This window comes from Cydia pomonella, chromosome 10 (genome assembly GCF_033807575.1).
Source record: "Cydia pomonella isolate Wapato2018A chromosome 10, ilCydPomo1, whole genome shotgun sequence".
NCBI classification, from domain to species: Eukaryota; Metazoa; Arthropoda; class Insecta; order Lepidoptera; family Tortricidae; genus Cydia; species Cydia pomonella.
The window spans coordinates 18,101,154-18,126,505 of NC_084712.1; the positions used below are offsets into that span (position 1 = coordinate 18,101,154).

General features: G+C 36.3%; 3 protein-coding genes across 5 annotated transcripts in view; 2 read left to right on the forward strand and 1 right to left on the reverse strand.

Annotated features, from left to right (window-relative positions):
- Nucleotides 1-14,414, forward strand: part of LOC133522329 (dynein axonemal heavy chain 3) — a 78,306-nt gene extending 63,892 nt beyond the window's left edge. Inside the window, exons 69-70 of the mRNA XM_061857653.1 lie at nt 5,420-5,630; nt 12,627-14,414. Coding sequence (XP_061713637.1) covers nt 5,420-5,630; nt 12,627-12,923 — 508 coding nt within the window. The 3' untranslated portion in view covers nt 12,924-14,414. The remainder of the gene's footprint in view (nt 1-5,419; nt 5,631-12,626) is intronic.
- Nucleotides 1,014-15,946, reverse strand: LOC133522327 (GSK3-beta interaction protein-like). Of its 2 annotated transcripts, none has more exons than XM_061857651.1 (2): nt 15,775-15,946; nt 1,014-4,231 (listed from the first exon to the last, which is right to left on the reverse strand). In XM_061857651.1, the coding sequence occupies exon 2, from the start codon at nt 4,225-4,227 to the stop codon at nt 3,874-3,876; it is 354 nt and encodes a 117-aa protein (XP_061713635.1). In that variant the 5' UTR covers nt 4,228-4,231; nt 15,775-15,946; the 3' UTR covers nt 1,014-3,873. The 2 variants fall into 2 exon arrangements, with proteins under 2 accessions (XP_061713635.1, XP_061713633.1); XM_061857649.1 differs by lacking the exon at nt 15,775-15,946 and adding an exon at nt 4,353-4,586.
- A 462-nt stretch (nt 15,947-16,408) lies between these two features.
- LOC133522318 (forkhead box protein K1) overlaps nt 16,409-25,352 on the forward strand; it is a 112,334-nt gene continuing 103,390 nt past the window's right edge. For both annotated transcript variants that reach the window (XM_061857623.1, XM_061857624.1), the window contains exon 1: nt 16,409-17,298. In XM_061857623.1, the coding sequence (XP_061713607.1) occupies nt 16,937-17,298 (362 nt within the window). In that variant the 5' untranslated portion in view covers nt 16,409-16,936. The remainder of the gene's footprint in view (nt 17,299-25,352) is intronic.

Sequence of the window (25,352 nt, forward strand, 5' to 3'; positions counted from 1 at the left end):
CTTCGTGTACCTTATTGGTTTTTTCTGCTGCGTCCTAAAGAACTATACTTACTCGTATCGGTTCCCAACCAAAGTCGTCGATATAGAACGAACAGTTCACAGATTTAGGTAAGTGGCAGTGGGCGGGGTATAATAATCATAAGGTAGCTGACGCATACCTACATAGGTCACTAGATAAGTTTTGCAATAGACAAAAATGAAACAAAGAAGTGGCCTGTCACATACTTTTTAAATTATATTTTCATAGACAATGTTTGGCGGGAAAACGTTTACTTTCTTTTTAAATTTACTTGTTAAAAAAAACCGGCCAAGAGCATGTCGGGCCACGCTCAGTGTAGGGTTCCGTAGTTACTCTTCCGTCACAATAAGCTAAACTGGAGCTTAAAGTATAGTAAATTGTTAACCAAGGGATGAAACGGTACCTTTCACGCGAGTTAAACAAATAGGCAAATTTGCATAATCAGTACCTAAATAAAGTAAGTCTTTTTACTATGGGAGAAACTTTTTGCGATAACTCAAAAACAGCTAAACTGATCATGTCCGCTATAGTTTTCATTTAATGTCTTTCTTAAGCTCTACTTCCACGATTTTTTTCATATTTTTTGGACCTATGGTTCAAAAGTTAGAGGGGGGGGACACATTTTTTTTCTCTTTCGGAGCGATTATCTCCGAATATATTCACTTTATCAAAAAATGTTTGTTGAAGACCCCCATTAGTTTTGAAAGACCTTTTCAACGATACCCCACACTGTAGGGTTGAAGCAAAAAAAAAATTCACCCCCACTTTACGTGTAGGGGAGGTACCCTCAAAAAAAATATTTTTTTATATTTTATTGTACGACTTTGTCGGCTTTATTAATTTATATATCCATGCCGAATTTCAGCTTTCTAGCACTAACGACCACGGAGCAAAGCCTCGGACAGACAGACAGACAGACGGACATGGCGAAACTATAAGGGTTCCTAGTTGACTACGGAACCCTAAAAATAGAAAGGGAAGAAAAAGAAACAAATTTATAACAAATAAATTCAGTTTACTATCACAATACTAAAGCTAACATTTAAATACAATGTTTGTACTCAGTCTGTTGTTGTATTGATGCGAGTGTATTGCACATGTAACTAATATAATATGACACGAAAGTCGAAAACTAACATTCAAGTAACTTATAGTTAGGGCCATAGTCAAATAAAGCACCCTCAACGATTTTCTTTGTAAATTCTATATGTTTTTTACAATAGGTACAATCAGCATCAATAGTAGCGGATTAAACAACGCACAAAATGTTTAACATATTATTTGACAGATTAAAAACTATTTTAACGATGCGCAAACAAATAACCTTGCTTATTATCTTTTCCAAAGTTTTCCCAGACTTGGTTTCTTTTTCACGAGCTAATTCATGAAATAGAGGCGAATTTTTATAATAGGAAGAGAGCGTCACCGCAATCTGAACTATCTCTAACACTTATTCTAACCACAACATGAATAGGATAATCAGATCACATGAAAACGTACAACACTATGTTGGTTGACATTAGAGTGGTCTTCGGAGATTCGACTTCTCTTTAAAAATAATTTGACGTACTTATTTTTGTACGGCGCATTGCACCACAATTGTGTCGCTTACGAGTAGAAGACTCAAATAAATTAATCTATCAGATTATACGATTTTGGTATCAAGAAAAGGTTAGGGTAGATATTTCCTAAGAGGGTCGAATTGATTCATCTTAGTTTGAAGTTAAGCGACACAATTTCGCTTTCGTAACAATAACAATACTAGGAAGCCTATCTGTGGTTTTTATACACGGTAGCGCGTTCAATATGGATCAAACAAAGGCCAATGATAAAGGACCTTAAGAGCTATCGATTTAACCCCATGTTTGTTCAGCGAAAATAATGGTTTCGGAGAATCCATTCCTCTACCATTAGCCTTCGTTTGATATGCACGTTCAATACAGATCACATCCATTAAGCCGATATACCGTATGAAACTGAACGTGAAGCAATTACTCAACCCGTTAATGTTTAGGCCATACTGAGCAACTTTTACTATTGGACCAACCCCGAATCCGGAAAAAAAAAATTGACTCCCACAGGCAATTTTTTTTCGGAAGTTCGGAGTTGGTTCCATACTAAAAGTTAGTCAGTATGACCGAAACATTTGAGTTTGAGTAATTGCTTTACGTTCAGATACATACTGTATAGCTTTGCTTGATCATTTCACGGTGTATTGTATCTGACAATATTCCCACACGCGTTATGTAAACATCGTTCTAATTGAAAGCCCCAAACGCACTTATTATATTATTAGTAACCTGAGCGAAGATTTATAATTATTCCTAACTACAAAACATTGTTCAGAAATCTTATTACATAATTGACACAGAAAATGCATTAAACAGTCAACAGCTAACACCTACTTACATTGTGTAACCCTTACAGTTATGATTACAATCACAGTGATCACAAATAGCCGCAATGTTCTCAAATTAAAGAGGAGGTTAAAAACACTCACGTAATCTAAGTCCTAAGTGGGTCATTCTACTTTTTCATGAATCATGACCATTTATCTATTGCCATAAAAAGTATGATACATATTTAATTCGTGTAGCTACAAAAATTGTATTCCCAATTTGTACCTGAACCAAATAATAGGAATTTGTTGACCAAAATTCATATTTATTAATATTGATAAATGTAAAAATATGGTAACGCAGTGGCAAATGCCCTATTTTCATACAAATCGGGAGACTATCAAATACCACTGAGTAACTGTGATTAAGGATATTTACAGTACTTATTTATTGAACAAAGCTATCGGGATTGATAGCCTAATTCAGCCTCTTTGTCCATTACAAAACAGAAAATAATAATAAATAATAATAGACCCTGATAGGGCGCAGCAAAACCTTATGTACTACTGTTTTGGATTGATCACCCTGTATAGTAACTTAATAATGAAAATAAATTTCTCGTTTTGAATTTCAATCAATACGTCGTATTTAATTGACAATGTCAAACCCAATATTATGACAGCAATTTTTTCTTGTGATTAATGGCAATGTCGTTTCAACTATTGTGCCGTAGAATTGGTAAATTATAATATATTGCAGTGTTCAGGAAGTAAAATTTTCGAAATCATATGTAACATTTCAGGTTATAAAAATTAAATGTTATCAATTGCAGATTGTAAAAATAGAGGATAATTTTGAACCATACATAAATGCTATTGCATTTTTTTTACTGGTCTGTATCTGCTCCCTGCGCTTCCGTATTTATAATTTATTATATTTTAGTATGTTGTGACCCTTTATTTATGCTACGTATCCACCAAGCCAGCTAGAAAAATGAAGTATACAATGTTCGTTAACATTATAGGTCTTACATTATCAAGCTATCATAAGCCTGCATTTTTACACAGTACAATACTGCACAATATAGTAAGGGTGCAATTGAGAAACCAAGATAAGAGGACACTACAGACTTATCTGTAGCTTCTAAACCTATACATACATTAACCTATATATACATTTATATACCAAACAGTAAAGTATATTATATTATGAACATGCCTTCAAAAAAGAAAAATGAATCCAGTTCATGGCGGTAATTTTATCTCGAGAAACACTATTACGATTCCAATTTATCCTAATTTGGTCTAATTTTTACTTTAAAATACATTTATAGCACTGATAAATACTGACAGTTTCAACAGTCGCCAATTACAACCTTCTTATCACTTTAAACAACCCTCGAAAATTCGGAAAACCAACAATACTTCTCCAAAAGCTCGTGTATGTGACATATATGTCTAGTAAGGCTGTTCACTACATAATAAGCTCTAAAATCGTCTGCAAACGACTCAAAATTCAAGTCTCCTTTTTAGCGAGATCCAGTAGCTTGTTCATCAACTCACCGCCGAAAGACTCCCTGTATTTCTGACTGATACTATTGAGTAAAGCGTAGGGGGTTTCATAGTTCATGTTCTCGATGATAGATAGGCTGGTGTCGTCGTAAGTTCGGCCCACAACTCTGAATCCAGCGGCGGACATCTCGACACAATAGTCTGAGTTCTCCAGGGTTGTGAGGTTGATGTAAATCCGTTGGTTATCGTTTTTCAGCTGCGTTGATATGTTGGCTGATTTCACGTGTTTGCGTATGTCGTTGATCGCCGCCTCGGCTTCTTGTGGCCATGTTTCTTCGGTAAGAACTTTGTCTTCCATTGTACTGAAATAGAGGGAAACATATAAATAAAATAAACGTTCTTTTTGTAGTTCTGTTTTCATATGACTAAATCTATTGTTCACATTTTTGGGTTCGAGCTGAAATGTAATGTGAGAATACTGACTCATTCTTGGCGCAGCGCGTAAGCCACACAAAACAACCCATAAATATTGCTGTAGGTACTTCAACCGTTCGCGCCGAGCGACTGACGAGAACTAAGAATGCTTGAAATGTTAGACAGTGCTAATTACAACTGTATGTATATGTATGTATTATGTCCCACGCAGTTCCGCCAACAAAGCATGATTCCGCGAGTATGAATGAAAGCTATGCCACGCGGCACATGCATGCCTACTCGCAGAATTGTGCGTGGGCATAAATAATCAAACGATACGATATAGACGCTGACGACATTTCATCGTATTGAAGCTGCCTTTACCTTGTAATAAGTTGGCCAGTAACGTTATTGAAAGTGCATAAAAACTTAACAACTTAGAAATACGTAGGTAATAAAGGTATCTCGGAAGCGTTATTATTTTAGGCAGAACTTATATTCCCACTATACTATCCCTAGAACCGGATAGCTGAGCCGAGGGTTCGCCCACACAGGTGTCCTGAACACCCACAAGACCAAATTGTAAATTAAGCGGGAACCCCCGCGGGATTAATTAGCTACATTATTTTTACTTGTTAGTAGGTACAAGTAACAAGTGCGCGGGCGCACTACTCGCGAAATTTCTTCTCGGAGCCTAGGTACATCTGTGGGGTAAGGGGAATAAGGCCGCGAAAGAGAACTTCGCCCGAATTTGTCTATTATAATTCCTATAGTTTGAACTTGTAATTACGACGTTACGCAAGGATTTGTGCATTGATTCATGTTTTGACCTGAGTTTTCAAAAATACGTGAATAGGTATATTATTTATATGAACCTAAATAAAGATCGTTTCTAAATTTTGTTTATTTTTTGCTTTAAACCTTGAAATTGAGTACCGATTCGTAAAATCGTATACTAAACTTGCGGGATCCCGCAAATACCGGGATTCAGCGGGACTAAGAAATACAATCACGCTGAATACCGGGATTGAATACTCATGCGGGATTGCAATCCCTACTCTCAGGCGTTCTGGATAACTTCGACCTCGTCCACAATATCCACATCGACCAATTTAAATATTTACTCTTGCCGTCAGGTTGAAATTCCTCCAGGACTGGATAGACGAGGGCCCGCCCGTGGTGTTCTGGATCTCCGGGTTCTACTTTACCCAGTCATTCCTCACGGGTGTTCTGCAGAACTACTCCCGGCACAACAAGATCCCCATCGACCAGGTCCAGTTCGAGTTCCAGATTACGAGCATGGAGGCAGAGTGTAACCAGTTGCCGCATTTCGGAGTGTATTGTAAGGTAAATATCACCATGTAACTAAAGTTACCAATGAAATGACTAGAACAAATCAATATAATGTCGATGAATGTACTGCTTGAATATATTTATACATACCTATCTTAGGATAACCTATCGTCTGTTGGGATTCCCTATTCCCAATATTTTTTTTAAATATAGGTACACTATACATTAAACAAATAGCAAAAAAAAAAAATTATTTACAAGCAGAAATCGTAAATCATTACTAGAGAAATTATAAATAAAACAAAAAATAAATTATAGAACAAAGCTCTAATGTAAGCTCAATAATCTTGTGTTGTGAGTACTTAGACAACGATATATTATATATAATAAAAAAAAAAATTATGAATACTTAAATATATAGAAAACACTCAGGAACAAATATCCGTGCTCATAACACAAGTAAATGGCCTTACCGGGATTTGAATTTGAACCCGGGACCATCGGTTTCATAGTCAGGGTCACTACCGACTAGGCCAGACAGGTAATAGTCAAATTGTTTTCAACAACCTAAATTAACTTATTTAGGTAATTCATAAACACTTTAATCGAATTTACGTGGGAATTCTCACCAAAAATCCACAATCGCAAAGTTAAAATTTCCCTCACTACACTATCATCCGACTACAATAGACAATCTAATCACAGTAAACTAAACTCTACTCACAAACCAGAAGGTCCACAGTCTATTGTACCGTGGCTCTGATATGAACTTGGGATATTTTTAACCGTATTGATGTATCGCAAGCAGCAAACACAGCAGATGGAACACCAAGGACACGAACACAGTGTGTTTGTTTGGGTGAGTTGTAAGTGTGTGCAGTGCATGTGACATTCTGGGCTTAAAATTTTCACTAAAGAAAAGGATGTTCGCCTTTCCTTATATTTTGCTAGATTTAGGATAAAAAGCACTAACCCTTATCACGACAGAGGCGTTTAGCCACTACTGACAGTTTACGTCGCCTACAATCCTAACTACTTCGCCGGCAATCCCGGCCGGCGCCTCTGTCTGTAGTATAAGGGCTTGTGCACAAATCACGCGAGGTTTTTTCGGCTACTTTTTTGACCCCCTACTACTACTACTTTTGATAGGTGATATTTGGCGAGGTTCTTGGCCAAACCCGAGGGGGTGGTGTTTAAACCCGAGGGGGGCAACGACACCGAGAAAAAGTATGTAGTAGATATTTTTTTTTAGTTTCGTTCACTATAGAAAATTACACGTGAAGTCTCGTTTTAGTTTAATGAAAGTAAGAAAATATTAGTACTCGTCTGCTTCCCATTTTGGCACTTACTTATGACGACACGATCGTCGCGGAAGAAACAATTTCGGGACTATTTTTCATTTGAAAACAGTGCCCTGCGCTGTGACCGTCCGGATTACAGGAATCACCAGATTAGCGAGGCTCAACTATATTTCTGACTACAAATCAGTAGGTATCATAAGTAAGTACAGTCAAGATCATTAATTTGTGATCCATTTCGTACTTTGTCACAGTGACAATTGTATAAGGTCTCTACTTTCATGTTGTTTGTCACTGTCACAGGGTACGAAATGGGTCAAAAATTAAATCTCTTGACTGTACCAATCTCAAATAGTTTATCAAAAAGATATACAATCTTCTATGTAGAACAATTATAGCGTTATTCATAAACGCGTTACTGGCCTGAATTAGCTATCAATCGTTTATCTTTATCTGTCATTTTGACTTATGTATTTGTAAGAAAGGGATAAAACATAATTTAACAAAATCAGGCCCATAAAGTTTTATGAATAAGGGGGTTAGACTGTAACTGTGATACTTGTGAAAGCGAACTGTAGAGATTAATCTCTATTGGAAAAGTTGTCCGAGTGGCAGGTACTGTTGGCGCTGTTTCAACCGCAACTATTGCTGCTGAATGTACAAAGTATTATAATAATCGGGTAGTAGCTACAGATTTAAGATCGTTGTGTAGGAAGAGGTACAGAGGTAGGTGATCTAAGGACTAGTACTTTTTAGTTTTTATTAGATATAGGTCGTTCTTGCCGGTCCATATTAGGACTGGTCCTACAATTTGGGAGGGATTTAAATCTTCTCGGGTCAGAGGTGTAGGGAGAGAGCCGGCGTAGCTTTATTTGACGTTTATGAGCGCATTGTAATATTTGTTTGGACCCGGGTACGTCCTTAAACTACGTCCACAAGAGAGGTATGGGCATTGTGAATTTCATCTTGCTTTGTGTGATAGGGCACGGTACAGCGGATGTCATTCCAAATCTAGAGCAGAGCCCAACTGGGGAAGTACCTCCACCTTACAGAAAACCGCAGCCAAATAACACTAGACCCTACTGATAGTGTTGTGTCCCTGCCGGTGAGTAAGTGCCAGAGAGATGACTGCTTACCATCAGGCGGGCCGTATGATTGTTTGCCGCCGACGTAGTATTAATAGTACGGTCAAATTAACTCAAATTTCACTAAAGTCAGGAACTAATTCTAAGGACTAATAAAATCACTACGGATTGTTTTGTATGGGCTAAAAATCGAACTTTATACAATCGTTACTAAATTCACCCCCCCGGAAAGGGGTGAAATCGGCTGAAAATAATGTAATGGTTATAACTAAGAAGAGAAAAAAGGTGTACTCGGTGTAATTTGGCGTACGTTTTACAACACTTATATCTAAATTCGCACGTGTTATTTATGTTAATTTAAGCTACGGAACAGGCAAAAAAAAAACAACATTAAAAAAAAACTATTTTGGCCATTGCGGGTCTGGGGAAAGTAATGTACTCGGTGCAAATTGAGTAAATAATTAGAAAAAAATATCTAAATCCAATGTCAAATTCGCACCATGGTGCGACACCCGGAAAGTAGTTTTTCATGTTTTACTGTCGTTGTACTTCGGGGGAAATTTTAATACTATTGGAAATTGATGCAATCATATTCATTTGATTTTGTTTACATTCGCACCCCATAAAAAATTGGCATTTTTATACGGAACATGCAGTTTTGTAATCAAGTACCAAAAACGTAGACCAATAAATACACAGAAGCGACAAGCGCGTGATTAGTGGCAACTTGGCAAGAGAAGGTACGCGCGTAGATGCACCGACGAAGCACGGCTCTTGAGGCACGAGTAGTGGCATGTACTGCAAAAATAGTAGGGTTTCTGAGTATGCAGACAGACAGTCAACAAATTAAATACAGGTACGCTCAATGTTTGTTAAATTCGAAAAATCGCGTTTTTCCATATACTTACGAAAATGTTAGACTACTTAGTTCACTCAATATTGTTTAAAACAATAGTTCCGTTTTAATGCCAGAAGAAAGATTTGTGCTCGTTGCCCGTCAAAAGTGTCAAACAAACTGTCTCGGAACAATCGCTGCGCGTAGGGTTTGAGATCCGGATATCCGAAATATCCGGATATCGGGTCATAAGATCCGGATATTACGGATCCGTTAAATATGGTTATTGACCTATAACCGGAACAATTTTCTAATGAAATTTATGAATAATTTCATACCATTTTGTCATTTAAATATAGTATTTTCATATATTTAATCAATTCAAATACTAACAGCACATCAATTTTGATAGGTACATCATGTCACGCAGTAACTTTATACAATGAATGCGAATGTTGCTTAATGCAATGCAAACATTAGATCATTGGATATCTTGATGACTTGGGGCTATAGGCTCAAAACAAAAGCAACCTGAAGGCCAAGGCTAGGATAGTAGAGTAGGAAGGAGAGAAAATTGGTCTGATAATCAACCACTAGAATATCTCCAAATGAATAGGGCTAAGATGGTCGGCTCTTTATCATTTGTCATGAAGGGCATAGTGACAAGTGATAAAAATAGAACCATGCTGCCACCGCAGATCGAAAAGAAAAGACCTACCTAAAGTAATCGGGAAGAGGAGATAGATGTTCGAATCCAAAATGCCCTAAGATGCTCAGCAGCGCTTCGCCGAGTTCTAGTGTCCAAGCTGATCAGTAGACTGTCCATGATTCAAGTCTATAAGACAATAATTAGATTTTGATGAATGACATCGGTAAGTATTACACTTGGACTCTGAATCAGAAAAAAAAGAACAAGTTCTTAGTGAAGAAGACGAAATTCTGGCGGAATATTCTGGGACCTATCAGAGATGAAGATAGAGAAGATGAAAGCGTAGGAAAAATAGGGAGCTAGAGTAGCCTTAAAACGCCCTCGGAGTATCCAACTAGCGTGGAGTTATGAGAGCATAGTTAGTATTTCATGACGAATGAACACGAGGTGAGGCATTGGATGTATTTCCAACTATGCACCAGCTAATCCAGATATAAACCCTCCTTATTAAGTACGGTTTTAGAGATAACATTATGTTAGCTATTATAGTAATCAAGTAATCATTTAAAATTAGTTGGGGTGATATCATTGTATTAAAACATAGTTAAAAACGTTATTTCTGTGTTATCTAAATCAGTTTATTCGGATATTTATTTTGGTGGATATTCGAATAATTAGAATATCACAATATTCTAATTGCAAACCCTACATATAACTTCCCAGTAGGGACACAAATAGGTAATGTAAATACTGCGAGGAGGATCTTGTTTAGGAAAAACCAGAGCGATCGAGTATATTCCTTCAACAGGATGCTCTCCTACAGCATATAAAAAGGGCTTAACAGACCCACATTGGGACCAATTTACCTGAATAGCGACCCACAAATGCTAGATTCTTGCAACTAGGCTTGGCGAAAGAAAAATGATGGACCAGCGTACACCTCTGCAAGGAGCTATTGTCTTGCAAGTGCAAAGAACGCTGTACAGGGTGTGGGGGAGTAAAACACGGATTTAAATACACTATGCTTTGCGTATGCGAAGGTGCATGCTCTGGGACAAAATAATACGTAAAAAAAAATATTTTTGTTTAATTAGTGTGTAACTTTAATTAGCTAGATCCGGAGTAAATTACAATAAAACGATCTCAGTATTCTTAATTTTGATAATAATACTTTTATCGAAAATATTTTAAGTTACCTTTACTTAAACATCATTTGCCTTGCAAATTGTATTGAAACAGCCATCCGACTCTTGGTGGTGTCATCCGGTATGGAACAAAAATAGTGTAATTTGCTTGTTTATAAACCGATTTTCAAAATTTTAATGGAATTTTATAGCTTATTAATGTAGCATTCATATCTTGATACAACGTCTTCCTGTAAAGTTACTAGTAAAGTTGATGAAAACAAAAAACGGATTTTTTTTTCGGGAAAATTTAAATAAAACTTAAAATTTCTCGCAAACTATGGTATTTACAAGGTCAAATGTATAAACGATATTGTAGCGCATTTAATTTTGCTTTTTATGACACCCCACACAAGCTTACATGTGATATAATTGCTGTGGTATACGCAATATTCTGAACACGGCACCGGCCATTTTGATGACGTCATAACTGGTGACTTAACCACGTTAGAAACTGTCTCCCGATGGTTTTTTAGTCAGAATAACATGCTTAACAACATACTAAAATATGATGCTGGTTTCATCAAAGGCACCTTTTGGGCCCTATATGACCATAAGGGAAGCGACTTCATACCTACTCGTATAACATTTTTTTATACAATCAAACACATTTGAATAAGTAGTCGATAAAGCAGTCAAACACCGATAGATTATTAATATGTTGTAACATGACATCACTATTTTTGATCTCACATAGACAATTTACGCACAAACTTGCATTTCATTTTTGGTCGCACTTTCGAAGTTTGACAGTCGTTCTTGATATCCTATTTCTATGTATCCGGATCCGAAAAATTGTCGGATATTGCAAACCCTAGCTGCGCGCTACGCTATCTCCCCGCCCCGCGCGCCCCGCGCCGCGTGCTGCCAACCACCTTCGCTTGCAGTTCGTTGCGATTAATTCTATTTACTTTTTGACAAACTTCCGGTAAAAAAAATCTATTTTTTATTTAGTGCAAATGTAGTGTCTTTAGATAAGTACCGTTTTTAAAATTTTCACGTCTCTCTTAATTTCCCCCGAAGCACAATGTACAAAATAATTAAAAATACATGTTCCATAATTTGCCCAGGCGTGCAAAGTTAACTGAATGTTTATAATGCTTTAAAAAGCTTAACTTGAGATTGCACCAACCGACTGACTTATCCTCGAGCCGCAATCGAAAAAAAAATTTTTTTTAGGGTATCATACATTGCACATCTTTTTAATTAAGATATACTATGCACCAAGGTGTTCTCTATACACTACTTAGCTTGAACCTAATAGCTTTTAATTTACTCCAAAATTACGGCACTTTATAGTTTATACCTAAAATTTAATGGTCTTCCGTACATAATAGAAACGGTGCAACTCGGGGGAAACAATCTAGTTGCGCCATCTAACAAATCCAAAAAAAGCACGACTACACGACTTACTTCCATACTTTTTCTTAACTTGACTATACTATAAAAAAAAATGCCTACTTGGAAAATAGATCTCTATCTTCAGTTCTAGCAAAAGAGATAACCCTGATTTGATTGCATTGAACTTTGTCATTGTTTTGTAATTTGTATGATTATCAAGTGTTTTATTTTGTTATGTATCATCACAACTATTATCACAATTCTCAGATAAAAAATATATTTTCACCTTAAGAGGGAAGTATATACAACGTGATTGTCCATACAAAAGGAGGAAATGTTTTCTGTTCTCCATGATTTTTTAGTATGTTATTGCCACAATGAAAAACTAGGTTTATAGGTTTTCCTTTTTTTTTCAAAGCTATTTTTTTTAAGTGAAACCCTAGAATATATTATGCTGAGGCGATTGACATCAAAATCAAAGTGATTTGTTAAGATTTAGTTAGTGGAAAACGTTTTCTCCTTTTCTTGAGTTTTCATAGAAAAAGTACCTTTATGTCGCTAGGATCACAAAGCTATTTTTCCCATTATAGATTGACTAGTAGAGAAAGTAAAGAGTGCAATAAAATTTAACGTTTAATAAATTTAAATTTCCCCACAGGGTCTTTTCCTCGAAGGAGCGAGATGGAACAGACAAACAATGGAGCTTGACGAATCCTACCCAAAAATCCTTTTTGACACCATCCCCATCATATGGTTCCAACCGGCCTTGATACAGAACTTCAACCCGCCGCCCTGCTATTTCTGTCCTATATATAAGACAAGTGAGAGGAAAGGCGTGTTGGCGACCACAGGCCATTCGAGTAATTTTGTTATGTTCATCACTTTGTTGTCTAAGATACCGCAGAAGCATTGGATCAATAGAGGCGTTGCTAGTTTGACGCAACTTGATGATTAGAAAAGTTGTTTAAGAGGAAATATTAGTTTCAGATTTGAGGAATTCGGAGTTTTCAAACTTTTGATTCGCGCGTTTGCCGAAACGACCGTATATGTGCGTAAAAATACCTTAGTCTGAAACCGCTCTTAAATGACAAGTACAGCTCCGTCCATCTCTGATGTAAAATTCTCAGAAAACGAGGTTTCGTTCTCGACATTTTCCTCCTCCAAAACTTAACCAATAGTAACGGAATGAGAAAGAAATGATTTGACCGTTTCGATTTTTGCGTTTATTGTTGCCGATTTTGTATGCCAGGCGTCTGTTTACGGCGCATTTATTATGCCGTTTTTAGCTCTGTTTGAAGTAAGCTATAGTTCTTATAATAACAAGCATATCAAATAAAGCACGTATATACACACAGGTACTGGTACTTAATATTGTCACCATATAAAATAAAAAAAACATCTAGGGCCAAAATTCAGAAAGGAAAATGTCTAGAACATTTGTATGGAAAAATAACCACTAATATTTCCTCTTAATGTTTCAGTCAGTAAATACTTCGCGGAGGTCTAATTTTAATTTAGATTTGATTGCCGTAAAGCTCTTATAGCAAATGTAATACTTTCAATGCCTAAGTTGGCGTGACACAGCCAAAAAACGTCTCGTATGTATAGTCGTCATGTCACGGCAAACGCTATGAAAGTATATTTCATGTATATTTTACAACACGACGGCAAACAAAAGTGCATGTTCGTAGCTCTAGACCAGAAAGGACTTATTTATCCTATGGCTAACACCGCCACGACTATTTTACAAAAAACGCAGTAGTAACTTTGTTAGAATATCTTAAAGCTCTTTTTACACTGTAACCTTTATCGGCTATGGCCGTCTGTGTCGGTCAATTGGCTAAAAGGGGACCATGGCCCATAGTGGTAGGCTACGAGATGACCCTACGCGTGCCTATGTCGACGAGAAAGATGAGAATTGAGGAATTCATTAATTCTCTTGAGCAGGGACGTTACCTACCTATACTACGAGTATAAAGTGAAATGATAATTTTGTAAATGAGGTTTTCATGCTGCTTTATATAGCTATGACATTTTCATAGCATTTTGATAATAACTTGATATTCAAATTAAAATCATATTATTTGAAACATGTATCACATCTGTGTACTCGTGTAGTATCACAAGTGCCTCTCACCAAGGTTGACTATCTTAACATAATATTATTGATGGAGTCTGGGGAGACAACTGACTTCTGCAGACATGATATACTTAGGTACATATTATGTGCTATATTTAGTTCACGAGAATAGGTAGAAACTGAATCAGGTAAGGCAATTAGTATACATTCTAACAATAGCTTTAGTCTTTGTTCAACAAGAGATGAACAATTGAAATCAGATCAGAATAGTTTTAGATGTTGTGGTGTTTGTTGCTATTATGTATTTTTACTGTGATAATGTCTAGTCATAAAAGTTTGAAATATATTTATTTTGATATCATAAAAGTGATTATTCTTATTTAATTACCTTTTATTACTAGGATTAATAAGAATAATCCTTGTGCCCAATGGCTTGACTCAATAGTCAATGTAAAACTACTGATCTAAATTCTTCACTGATGAAGATGAGGGACCGATTCGACACATTTTTTTTTTCAAAATATATAAAGTCTATAAATAATGGATTGTTCTGTTCTAAAATAGGTAGCCACTTCAGGTGCTTCCAGGGGCCGCCAATGTTCCTCGGACTAGTAGAAGAACCTCTCTATTAACCTTAAGTACAGATACTTCATTATTATGTGATCAATCCAATGGGATAGTTTCTATCAATTAATGTCACATTGTGTCGTTGATGTTGTGGGCAGAATCTAGTTGTTTATAAAATACAAAGTACTAATAATCTGTCAAATTACACCAGCGTGACATGACTGGCTTTTTACAAAATGTGGTCAACCTAGCAGAATTGAAGAGTAAGTTTTGGACTTTGTTTGAGCAGGAACATAATTATACTATTATTAAAGATGTGACCCAACAAATTCACAAAGAAAAATCAAATTACTGTAAAATAGAATACAAACTTAATGCATAATGCATAAGTTGTGATGACTTGATGAGACACCAGTTACAGTCGAGTTCATAAATATGTTTACATTTCTTTATCTTAATCCATTACAATAAAGGTAAAAAATGTAAAATTTAATATTTATGAAGTCAATGGTACCATCCGAGTGTTCAGTACAATTTAGAATAGAGAAGATATTATGGTAGTCACAGCAGATGAAATTTAAAAAAATCTACTCATTTCAAGAAAAAAACCAAATTCTTGTAAAAATGCAGAACAATATTCTGAATATTCTCATTTGTATACATAGATATTTTTTTTTAATTAATAGAAAATATCTAATATGACTGAACATTAGTAACAAATATAGTGAATATTCCTGCTACCAAATCCCAATGAGAAGTTTAAACAAGATAAAAATGGAACAAATGAATTGTCAAATAGGCCACGAGAATATCATGGACATATCTTTGTTATATATCAGTCTTCAATATAACAAGTGCGTGAATACACAACCTATGACTTAAAACCTTCATGACTTACTGCTTGGCAACCAAACATAAATAAAAGTTAGTTATATTTTTAATTTAAACATGTTTTGTAAAATGTAAACAATTATTTAAATTCATTGTAGGTACCATAATTGTTAGTAAACAATCCCTAAAAATCTAAATAAAATAACTACCTTAGTGTTAAATATTATCTTGCATTCTTCAAATAAAAGTTTAATTGTTTATTTATTATTAAAACTAAGGTAACAGATTAAATTTGCCGCTCATTATATTAATAAATTTGAAGACTTACCTATAATTGTAGAGCTTGGTGATAATTTTATATAATTAAGAAGTTGGCCCAAAGCTCGTCCAAATTGTTTTTAACTGGATTCAATCATAAATTTTCCTATGGCCAAGGAAAATTCATTTTCAAGTCCAGTCAATTAGTCTATTCCCAATACAATACCAGAAAAATGACAGCTAGCTGTCGACCTACCAATCTGAAAAAATGTGCCACAGACAAAAGTTATTTCCGCTCGTATAGAATTTACATAATTTGCCATAAATACATATAACTAACAACGTATAAGTATAGACTATTACATACAATTTGCATAAAGTTTAAAGTATATTAATTTTGTTCATAATATTGCATCATATTGTAATGTTTATTTCATCAGTATTTTTGTTTTGTAAAGTCATAGATAATAGAGTACACGTTAAACAAACATAGTGATGGTGAGCATTAATTGATTTTCACTCTTCCGGAGCAACACTAGTCCCGTTCCTTTTGACGGGTTTTCACTGTACTTCCACAAGCCGTCTTGGCTCTTTTGAAAAGTTAATTGAATAATGAACTGAGTACCCTTAAAAAACAAGAAAATATGAAAAAAAAAATCTATGTGTGATTAAAATATAAGTAAAAATATAAAATAAATAATGATGTACGGTGTAAATCATCAACGGATACTGCGCGTATCGAAACCACGAAATGTTGTTTGTTGTGATTTCGTGCAGATGGCGCAACGATCTCATAAACTGCGTATCTCAAACTGACGTTTTGGTTATTTTTGTTCTCGCCTCGTGTTTACTTTAGTGTCTAATTTCGGTCCAATTGCGAAAAATTTGTTGTGCAACAACACTTCAATCAATATTTCGATCATACACGGAATCGCCATACAGAATAGTATCGATCCGCAGTTCCCGACTAGGTATATGTATACAGTATCACGTGGTGGTGTGGTGGTTTATATAATTCTTGTTTACCGCACAAGTCGAAACTTTGCGCATGTGCGTCCCGTCAGTAACCTCAAATCGTAGAACGGGCTCGGAGTCGGCAGGTTCCGGACATCCGGGTCGCGGAGCAGCGGATCCGGCACGCGTGTGAACTTGTGATGTGCCCTTGTGCCAGCAGTGGCAGTGCGCGCCCCGCGTGTGGACCGAAGCGCTGGTGATACTCGCGCGCGCCTGACATGGCCCAGACTCAGTTCTCGCGGAGCTCGGAGAGCGACGCGTGGGCGCTGCTCTCGCTCAAGTCGCCCCCGTCGCCTTCGAAAGTGCAGTGGGCCCAGGAGCCGGCTCCGGTGGCCATCGCGCGGCTCGACGGGAGAGACTTTGAGTACTTGATCCGGCAAAAGCGCGTGGTGATCGGGCGCAACTCTAGCCGGGGTGAAGTGGATGTTAACATGGGACACTCGAGTTTTATATCTCGGCGTCATTTGGAGTTGTTCTACGATCAGCCAGAGTTCTATCTGACGTGCAACAGCAAGAACGGCGTGCTGGTGGACGGCGTGTTCCAGCGGAAGGGCTCTGCGCCGATGCTGCTGCCCAAGAGGTGAGTGCGCCGGCCACGCGGCGATAACGGCGCCGCCCGCGTCATTCTATTTACAATTACTCATTGGCTTTATGTTTGTAAACAAACATATTTGTTTATGTCTACCCACCTGTTGTAACAATAAAAAAAGATTCGATTTTACTTCCAACTCATTAAATGGACTTCTAGGGCTCTATGCAATTCAATAATAGCACAAATCAAAGTCCAATTTCTTGATTATTCCATTCATTTAGTGGTAGGTAAGATGATGTAACTCATGGCCATTTCATTGCAATATGTTGTGAGTTTCTGATACTCATAACATATTTTTTGAATAGCAGCAACTCATGGTGATAGTCATATTGATATGGTTTATAGATGACTTATTTATGTTTTAAACACCATGTTGATGTTGACATACAGTTCTAATAATATCAGTGCAACATGTGCCAAATTATAATTACTAATTCACCTATCTGGTGAGTTATGCCAATCTGCAGGAATCCTTCTCTCTCTTGCTCACTTTATCAGTATCTTTTGTCCTGCTTTTGTTGTTGACATTACAAATGGAATGACTGCCAGTTTATTTATGAGGTAAAACTAATTTTATAATTAACACAAGCACCTAAATTGTTTGTTTTAGGTACCATATTTAGATTTACCTCTTACAATGCATTCAAAAAATCTTACTGTTGCAAGGAAAAAACGATTAAAATAGGGTTTAAAATCAGCCCTATTTTAATCTTTTAGGTACTATTGTGATCAGTGAATCAATAATATTTATGTGGTTTCTGCCAATTTTCTGCTATTGCCCATGTTAGTTTGTAGAAATATTCGTTAATAAGCAAAGACTAATGAAGTCAAACTTATTGTTTAAAATGCAAACTCAAGAATATAATTAACTTGAAAACCATGACTTATTTACAAACGACAATCTAAGTTAGAAATTAATTAATGAGTGTAAATAAATAGCTTTATGAAGTGTAAATAAACAAGTAAACTAGCCAACTCTTTAACGGAGTAGGGTCAAATTGTCTTGTTTATTGTCCCCAAAAAATGTGACAGTTTAGCTTTTTGTGTGAGATGAAATTTAGTTTTTAATTCATCTCATGGTAAATGTAATTCTACTGCTAAAAAGCACTCATCTTTTTTATTTATTTGATAAACTAGAGAAATACAAGCGTGGCAGAGTGGTCCAAAACAAGATAACGAAAATAATTATGACCCACCAAATGAAAAAAATCTATAGTTCAAACCTCAGTGATGGTCAGTGCATTATAAGGTGCATTGGGGTATCTTTGAAAGCGGGGAAATTTTGAAATTTGCTAATATCCATTAAACCAGAAGCACTACATCTCTACGCTATTGCAACGCTTATTGAGGCATCTTGCTTACTGTTACTACAGTAGAAAGTGCTTCTACTTCAGTAGATACTCGTGTTTGCAATATTTGGGTCATCCAACTCAGTATCCAACTTGTGTTACCACAGATCAATATGGGTCAAATTGTTTTGCATCAACTTGTGGTAACATAGTGGTCGTTCGAAAGGTTAAGTGAATACAAAGTACTGTGGAAGTAAAGTAAGTAAAAGTAAAAATTATTTATTGTACACAAGATAACTTACACAGAAATTGAAATTATTAATTTTATTATTATTATTTAGTACTTCCACAGAGTTGTTTATATTGTTTCATTATTCCTGCTAACTGATTAGCAGTTAATTAAAACTGAGACAAATTCACAACACTGCTATCTTATCATAGTTCATTCAACTATTCTAGTGTATGCACTTGCATTCCTATTAACTTTTCATTTATTTACCGTAACTAACCCTGCATTGAAACATCTGACTATGGTTTTTAGGAAAAGTTATGCTCACACTTATACCTTCCTCAAACATAAACCTAAATTAACTGTATACATATTATATTATATGTACAATATTTATATCCAAGCTAATTTGGTATTAGCCAGGATTTAAACCTATAATCTCTGGTTTGGAAGTGGCACATGTTATTGCAAAAATTTACTAACTTTTATTTATTTACCACAACGGTGGCAAACAAGCATACGGCCCGCCTGATGGTAAGCAGTCACCGCAGCCTATGGACGCCTGCAACTCCAGAGGTGTTACATGCGCGTTGCCGACCCTTTAAAAACCTGTACACTCCTTTTTTGAAGAACCCCATACTGTAGACCCTCGGGGAAGGGAGCTCAGCTCACCTAACTTTAATAGCCGTAACATTATGAGGTAACATTCAAACATGTGTCACTGGAAACATACAAAAAAATAGCATGTTTTAATTACTACTGCAGCTAGCAGTTTAAACTGGTTATTCAGGTCGCAAAGTTAAATTCACCTTTGTATACAAACCAATGTTGGGTTTGACTTTGATGTAAATAATATATAGATTGTGTCGTTCACGAAGACGCATGCGTTTACTCGTATTGTCATGTTATTAAAGGTTAGATTCGACAAATCTGCGCGTCATCGTGGATGACACAAATTATAAATTTTTCCTGACAGGTGCATGATCTATATTTCAAACATGAATCTAGTATTTTAACTGGATCAGGCATGAGCGGTGGGGGAAATGACCGAAAGGGATAGTCTTATGTATCTTTCAGTAAGAGTAGCAGAGAAATTGCTATATTGTTTGTCCTTGTCAGTCTCACTATTCCTTCCTGCCGACTTCTAAAAAGTCCTAAGTAACGTAGACGGTTTTGTTGCCTACCGTCTTTTATGGTGGGCAATAAATAACCCGACCAAATTACGGAGGTTATTTTGTCGCATTGCGTATGTTCTGTCCCACACGGGCGCACGCGATATAGCACATCTATACGATCCTACCATCTATGATTTCAAACTAGTTTTACTATAACGGGTCACAACTTTGATGTTTATCTATGTCCTAGTATTTATGATACTTATGCAGAATTATTTGACCTGCTCTGACCTTGCCGTATATTTACTGTTTACTATACTGATAACCCCCCTGCTGCTCAATTAAATTTTATTGATATGTTCTGTATTTACTACTAATACAACTTAATCATAGATGAAGCTATGCATGATAAAATATTTTTTAACTATAAAACTAAAAACATTTTAAGCCCAATAAGTCAAAGATATATCTAATATGTTTTTGGCAATATTTTAATTTATGGCACAAGGTTTTATTGCTTACTGTACCTTGCTTTCCGAAGGGAACTAATACTCATTGAGACAATTCTAACAGTCCCAAACACAATTGGTGTCCGTTGTTATACCACAGAGTTCCCATGGCCACCTTCTGTTTCCATCAGAATGCTGCATTGCCATCCGATTAACATATGTATGCAAAATTTCAGCTCAATCGGAAAGTGGGTCAAATATAGTTTCCAAGATTTGACCCACATGCTAAGAGGGCCAGTTAATAAAAGCGTGTAAAATTGAAACGTCACTAAAAACAACTAAACCAAATCTACAAATGGCCTCTGGATCATGGTTTTAAAGATGCTGGCAGCTTAACCCTGCTGGATTGCAAGAATGTCTTGTCTATTGAACAAAGAAGCTGCTAGCTCTTTAATCTCTTGTTGCACCTGAATCTCTTTTTCTTAGTATTCCTAAATTACACAAACAAGTACATAAAGTTGAAGAACTGCTATCCGGTTTTTCGCATTCGTTATCTTGCAAAACAAACTACCACGTGGCCAGACCATGCACCTTCTAGATTACTCGGGTCATTCCACAATTCACATTCGCATCCTCGAAACGTCACGCGTCGGCCGTCGATCACTTACGTGTTCATTGGTAGGCCATATGTTTTTGAATTAAGGTGCAGAAATGGTCAGTTAAATGTCGACGATGGTACAGTTGATGTCAGAGATATGTATATGCCATCAGTCGCAGCAATCTGGCTAAATTAGCCAGCTAATTAGTCGCCTATTAGTAGGCTATTCATTAAGCGCCGGCATACAATTTGATGCCTAACTCGATAGTTAATTGAACTAAAATTACTCAATGTTTAACAACTTGGCGTATTGGAAGTCAGCTCTTTGAAACCGACTGGTTCACTTAGTGATTTTAGTGTAGCCTAAAAAACTTAATGACATGAAATAACATCAAATAAAATAAATAAATTCACAGTTAAATAAATTAATAAATGCATCAACCTAACCTAACCGAACATCATAAATTCATCAATGTCCAATTTAACTAAATGTCTCCACAACGTTCATTCATCTGGTTAAACGTTGCGATCAATGACTTGGCTGGTTGCTCTTCAGCCATTTAACTAGATGCCAGCCTATAATGGACGGCCTAGGCGACTGATTAGCTGGCTAATTTAACCAGTTGGCTGCGACATATACAGTTTAAGTCTTATTGCAACGAGATAAGGTTCAATATTGTGAACATACAGTCTTTAGACTTTGCGCATTGACACGACGCATACGAAGTCGTGTATTACCAATTGCTTACCGAACTAAAGCGAGTTGTAATCGTTATATTTCAAGATTAACTTAGATATAAAAGATTTAGATAACGAATGCACTGGATTAAAGGGCCGTCAATTTCTGAAGTTACACCTGTTACAAGCATCTATTAAGCTACGGTAATTCCTTAGCGGGTGTGCTTGTTTGCCAAAAAAAATACTGGTTCTCTGGCTTCTACCTGTAAGCGTTAGGAATATCACCAGAGAGCGTGTAAACAATAAAAGTAAACAAAACGGCTAGTCTGCCGTCTCTGTCTGCGCTCTATGTACGTCTCTGTCCCGTCAATGATGGATGAAGCGCGCGTACTCAAATCACCTTGGACGGTGATAAGAATAATCAAAACTTTAGTTTTTGCGTGTTATCGTAGTTTCTTGTATATTATGTTGATATTATATTACCTACTTCGTCGTATAACAGATTTTGTATGTATTACAATTTAATTATTATGATTTAACAATAAAAAATACACATTTATATAAATATTATTGCTGCGTACTGAAACATATTTATGTAGCTATACCTACATTATGTTACAATATTCACTGTTCCCAGTACTCGTATAATTATCTATAAAATCGATTTACTTTTATTAGATACCATTTAAATCGCTTAAAGTCCAATGTCTCCCACACCCTGACTTTATTCAGGGCTTAAAACACAACACAATTCGGTAGCAAACCACCTACTACCATTGACTTACATATTACTTCGTAAAGACGGGCCTCACTGCGGTAAGAATGGTGCCAGGTGCACGAATGCGAGCCCAGCGTGCAGTCCAACGCAACTAGTTGCGACCAATCCCGCGCGTGATGCGAACTCATCAACCAAACGCGCTTGTAGCATTCCACCGCGGCACACCAAACGAGTATATTCGTAATGTTCAGTCGTAATTAAGTATACCTATGAACGGGCCTATATTTACCTTTGAACTCTTTGCCTACTACGCGGTCGGAAACTAGCATGGTCACATTGGTCGGAACGGCGGAAGGCTCGTTTCCTAGACAGTAGCCACTTCAATATCCTGTAGGTGTCGGTACACAGCCTACTCCATTTCTAAATCCATTTGTCCTTGAGTCTGAGTCTATGACCTCGTATAGTGATTATCAGCTTATCACCATTTCCTACTTTCTAGAGCCTGCCTAATAATATCTTTCTAATTAATTTTATTCGCTTGTAGGTAATTATGTTTCCTGTAAGCCTTACTGCTTAATTAGGTTAGTTTCCTCCGTTTAATTGAATTACAGCTACATACTTGTTTGCGTTTGATTATCAATCTGAGGAAATTTTAGTAGTACTTATACCTATGAAACCTATACTACCTATGAAAACCATTTTTTTTTTGCTGACTAATGAGACATGATAAAGCCAACAGGAAGGATTGTAACTTTAGTCTATTTGAATATATAGTTATCTATGTTTTTTTTTTTTTTTTTTTTTTTTTGTTTTTTTTTTTTTAATAGCCTATCTTGTGTCCCACTGCTGGGCAAAGGCCTCCCCTTTTTTCCGCCACTCATCACGGTTTGAAGTATGTTCCCGCCAGTCTCTGCAAAAAGCGTCGAGGTCATCCCGCCATCTCTTTTTTGGTCTGCCTCTGCCCCGGCTAACCTGCGGTATCCATTCTATGTATATATCTATAAATATTTTTTCGGGGCAATCTTACACACTAAACAAAGCTTGTATTATGGGTACAAGGCGACGAAATACGTACGTATATAGATAAATACATATATACGGATCTGTGTTCATCATACATACGAAAGCACCTATGCCCAAGCTGAAACGGAGACGCTTCGCGCTCGCTCTGTATATAATACATAATACATATATGTATAATTCGTGTCTCCCATAGATGATGCTGCACCGCAGAGTAATAAGTCATTTTGTGTAAAAAAAATCATACAGAGCGACCAGTTTTCATTATGTCTGAATGTCCTAAACGGTCATCCAGCAGTCCATTACGATATGCACACGGCTGTTTAGATTGTACTCGTAGTAGTATGCTGTTATTCTAGTAATCTAGGGCAAGTCCTAAATGCCCTTGCTCGACAAACATGCCCATACGGCCATATAGGTACCTATGTCAGTGAGTCGGCGTTGCCTATTCAGTTACATTGTATTTCGTAATATAGGTACATTCACATTAGGTAGCTTGTATAGCGATGTCACGATGTGTCACATACAAAGAAACCGGTGGTTCTAGCTTCGAGTAGAGGTATTTAATTGTCAAATCAGCAGGGGCATTTGTTCCAGTATCCATAATTTATCGATACTCGCGTCCAACTTAGGTATCGCGACGTTAGGGAGGGTACCTAAATAGATAATATATCTATTGACTTTAAAAGTGCGTGTCTATGTTTAATACACTATAATGAATATATGTGGCCTCTTGATACTTACTTACTTGATACCGAATAAAATATGTAATTGGGTATCTTTCTGAACCAAATAAGTATTGAAAAATGAATAACCATCAATGCATGAAGGGATAGCATGTCAATACCCAATAGCAGTCAATTAAGCAATCGATACAAACAACTCGACTGAATAATAAAGATATGCCAAATTTCTCGAATGCCAACTTCACGTTCAACGCACTAATAACGAACATACTAGAAGGTACTCTTGTAATTGCACATAAACATTGTTGCCCTTAGCTACTACACGATACTTGTTTACACTGACTAGTATGACGGTTTGTGCGTCTTTATTACGCAACTGGAAACACAGCGACCGATGTTGTGAATGAGAACGCTCACTCAACGTGTTGTGTCTGTGTGTCTCAAGAATAACTGCGACGAAACGTTAAACTTTAACCCGGCTTTTTTTTAAGCCGCCGTTTCAGCTTGGCCAAAAATGCTTTTGCATATTCGGATGTTCTTCTCTACATATTGCATTTCTTAATCGACTCTTTTGAAGTTTTGTGACTTTTTGTCGATTCAGTTTCTGTATTTTTTTCGAAATGGCTGTTTAACCACAGCTCTAACCAAGTTTGCAATTTCTACTGCTCACAAAGTCACTAATATACTAGTGGCTGGCTAAGGGTGATGGTTCATGTTGATATAGGAAAAACTCAAAACCTAGCAGAAGAGGCGCCACCTTATTTTGTTACAATTATTATGTTGATGAAATACGCCAAGTTTTGTAACTTTATCTCAACTACAAGGTGGTGCTCAACCACTTTGAAATTTTTAACGTTGTATGAAATCCAAAAATATAAATTTATAATTTTTTTTTTTTCATAATAGTAGTTGTTGCCATTGAATATGTGATTTATGAGTTCTTAAGTAAAAAATGTTTTTTTATTTATATATATTATTTATTTATTTAATCTTTATTGTACAATACATGAAGGTACAAATGGCGGACTTAATGCATTAAGGCATTCTCTACCAGTCAACCAATGGGTTAAACCAGAAAGATTTAGTAGGTGCAGTGTCTTTTAAAGTAAATGAATTTGTAACCGTATTATGATTTCTTTAAATCTTTTCTTTCAAATAAAATATACAAGAGCATATCACAAACCATTATTTGCCTTATATTAACAGATATACGTATATTTAGGTTCAATACCACTAGTAAAATTTGTCAAAATTGGAAAA

Coding starts and splice junctions, on each gene's coding strand:
- LOC133522327 (XM_061857649.1), bottom strand. CDS start 4,393: ATGGGTTGTTTTGTGTGGCTTACGCGCTGCGCCAAGAATGA. Junction 4,232..4,352: donor ACGCGCTGCGCCAAGAATGA/GTCAGTATTCTC, acceptor CCTCTATTTCAG/TACAATGGAAGACAAAGTTC.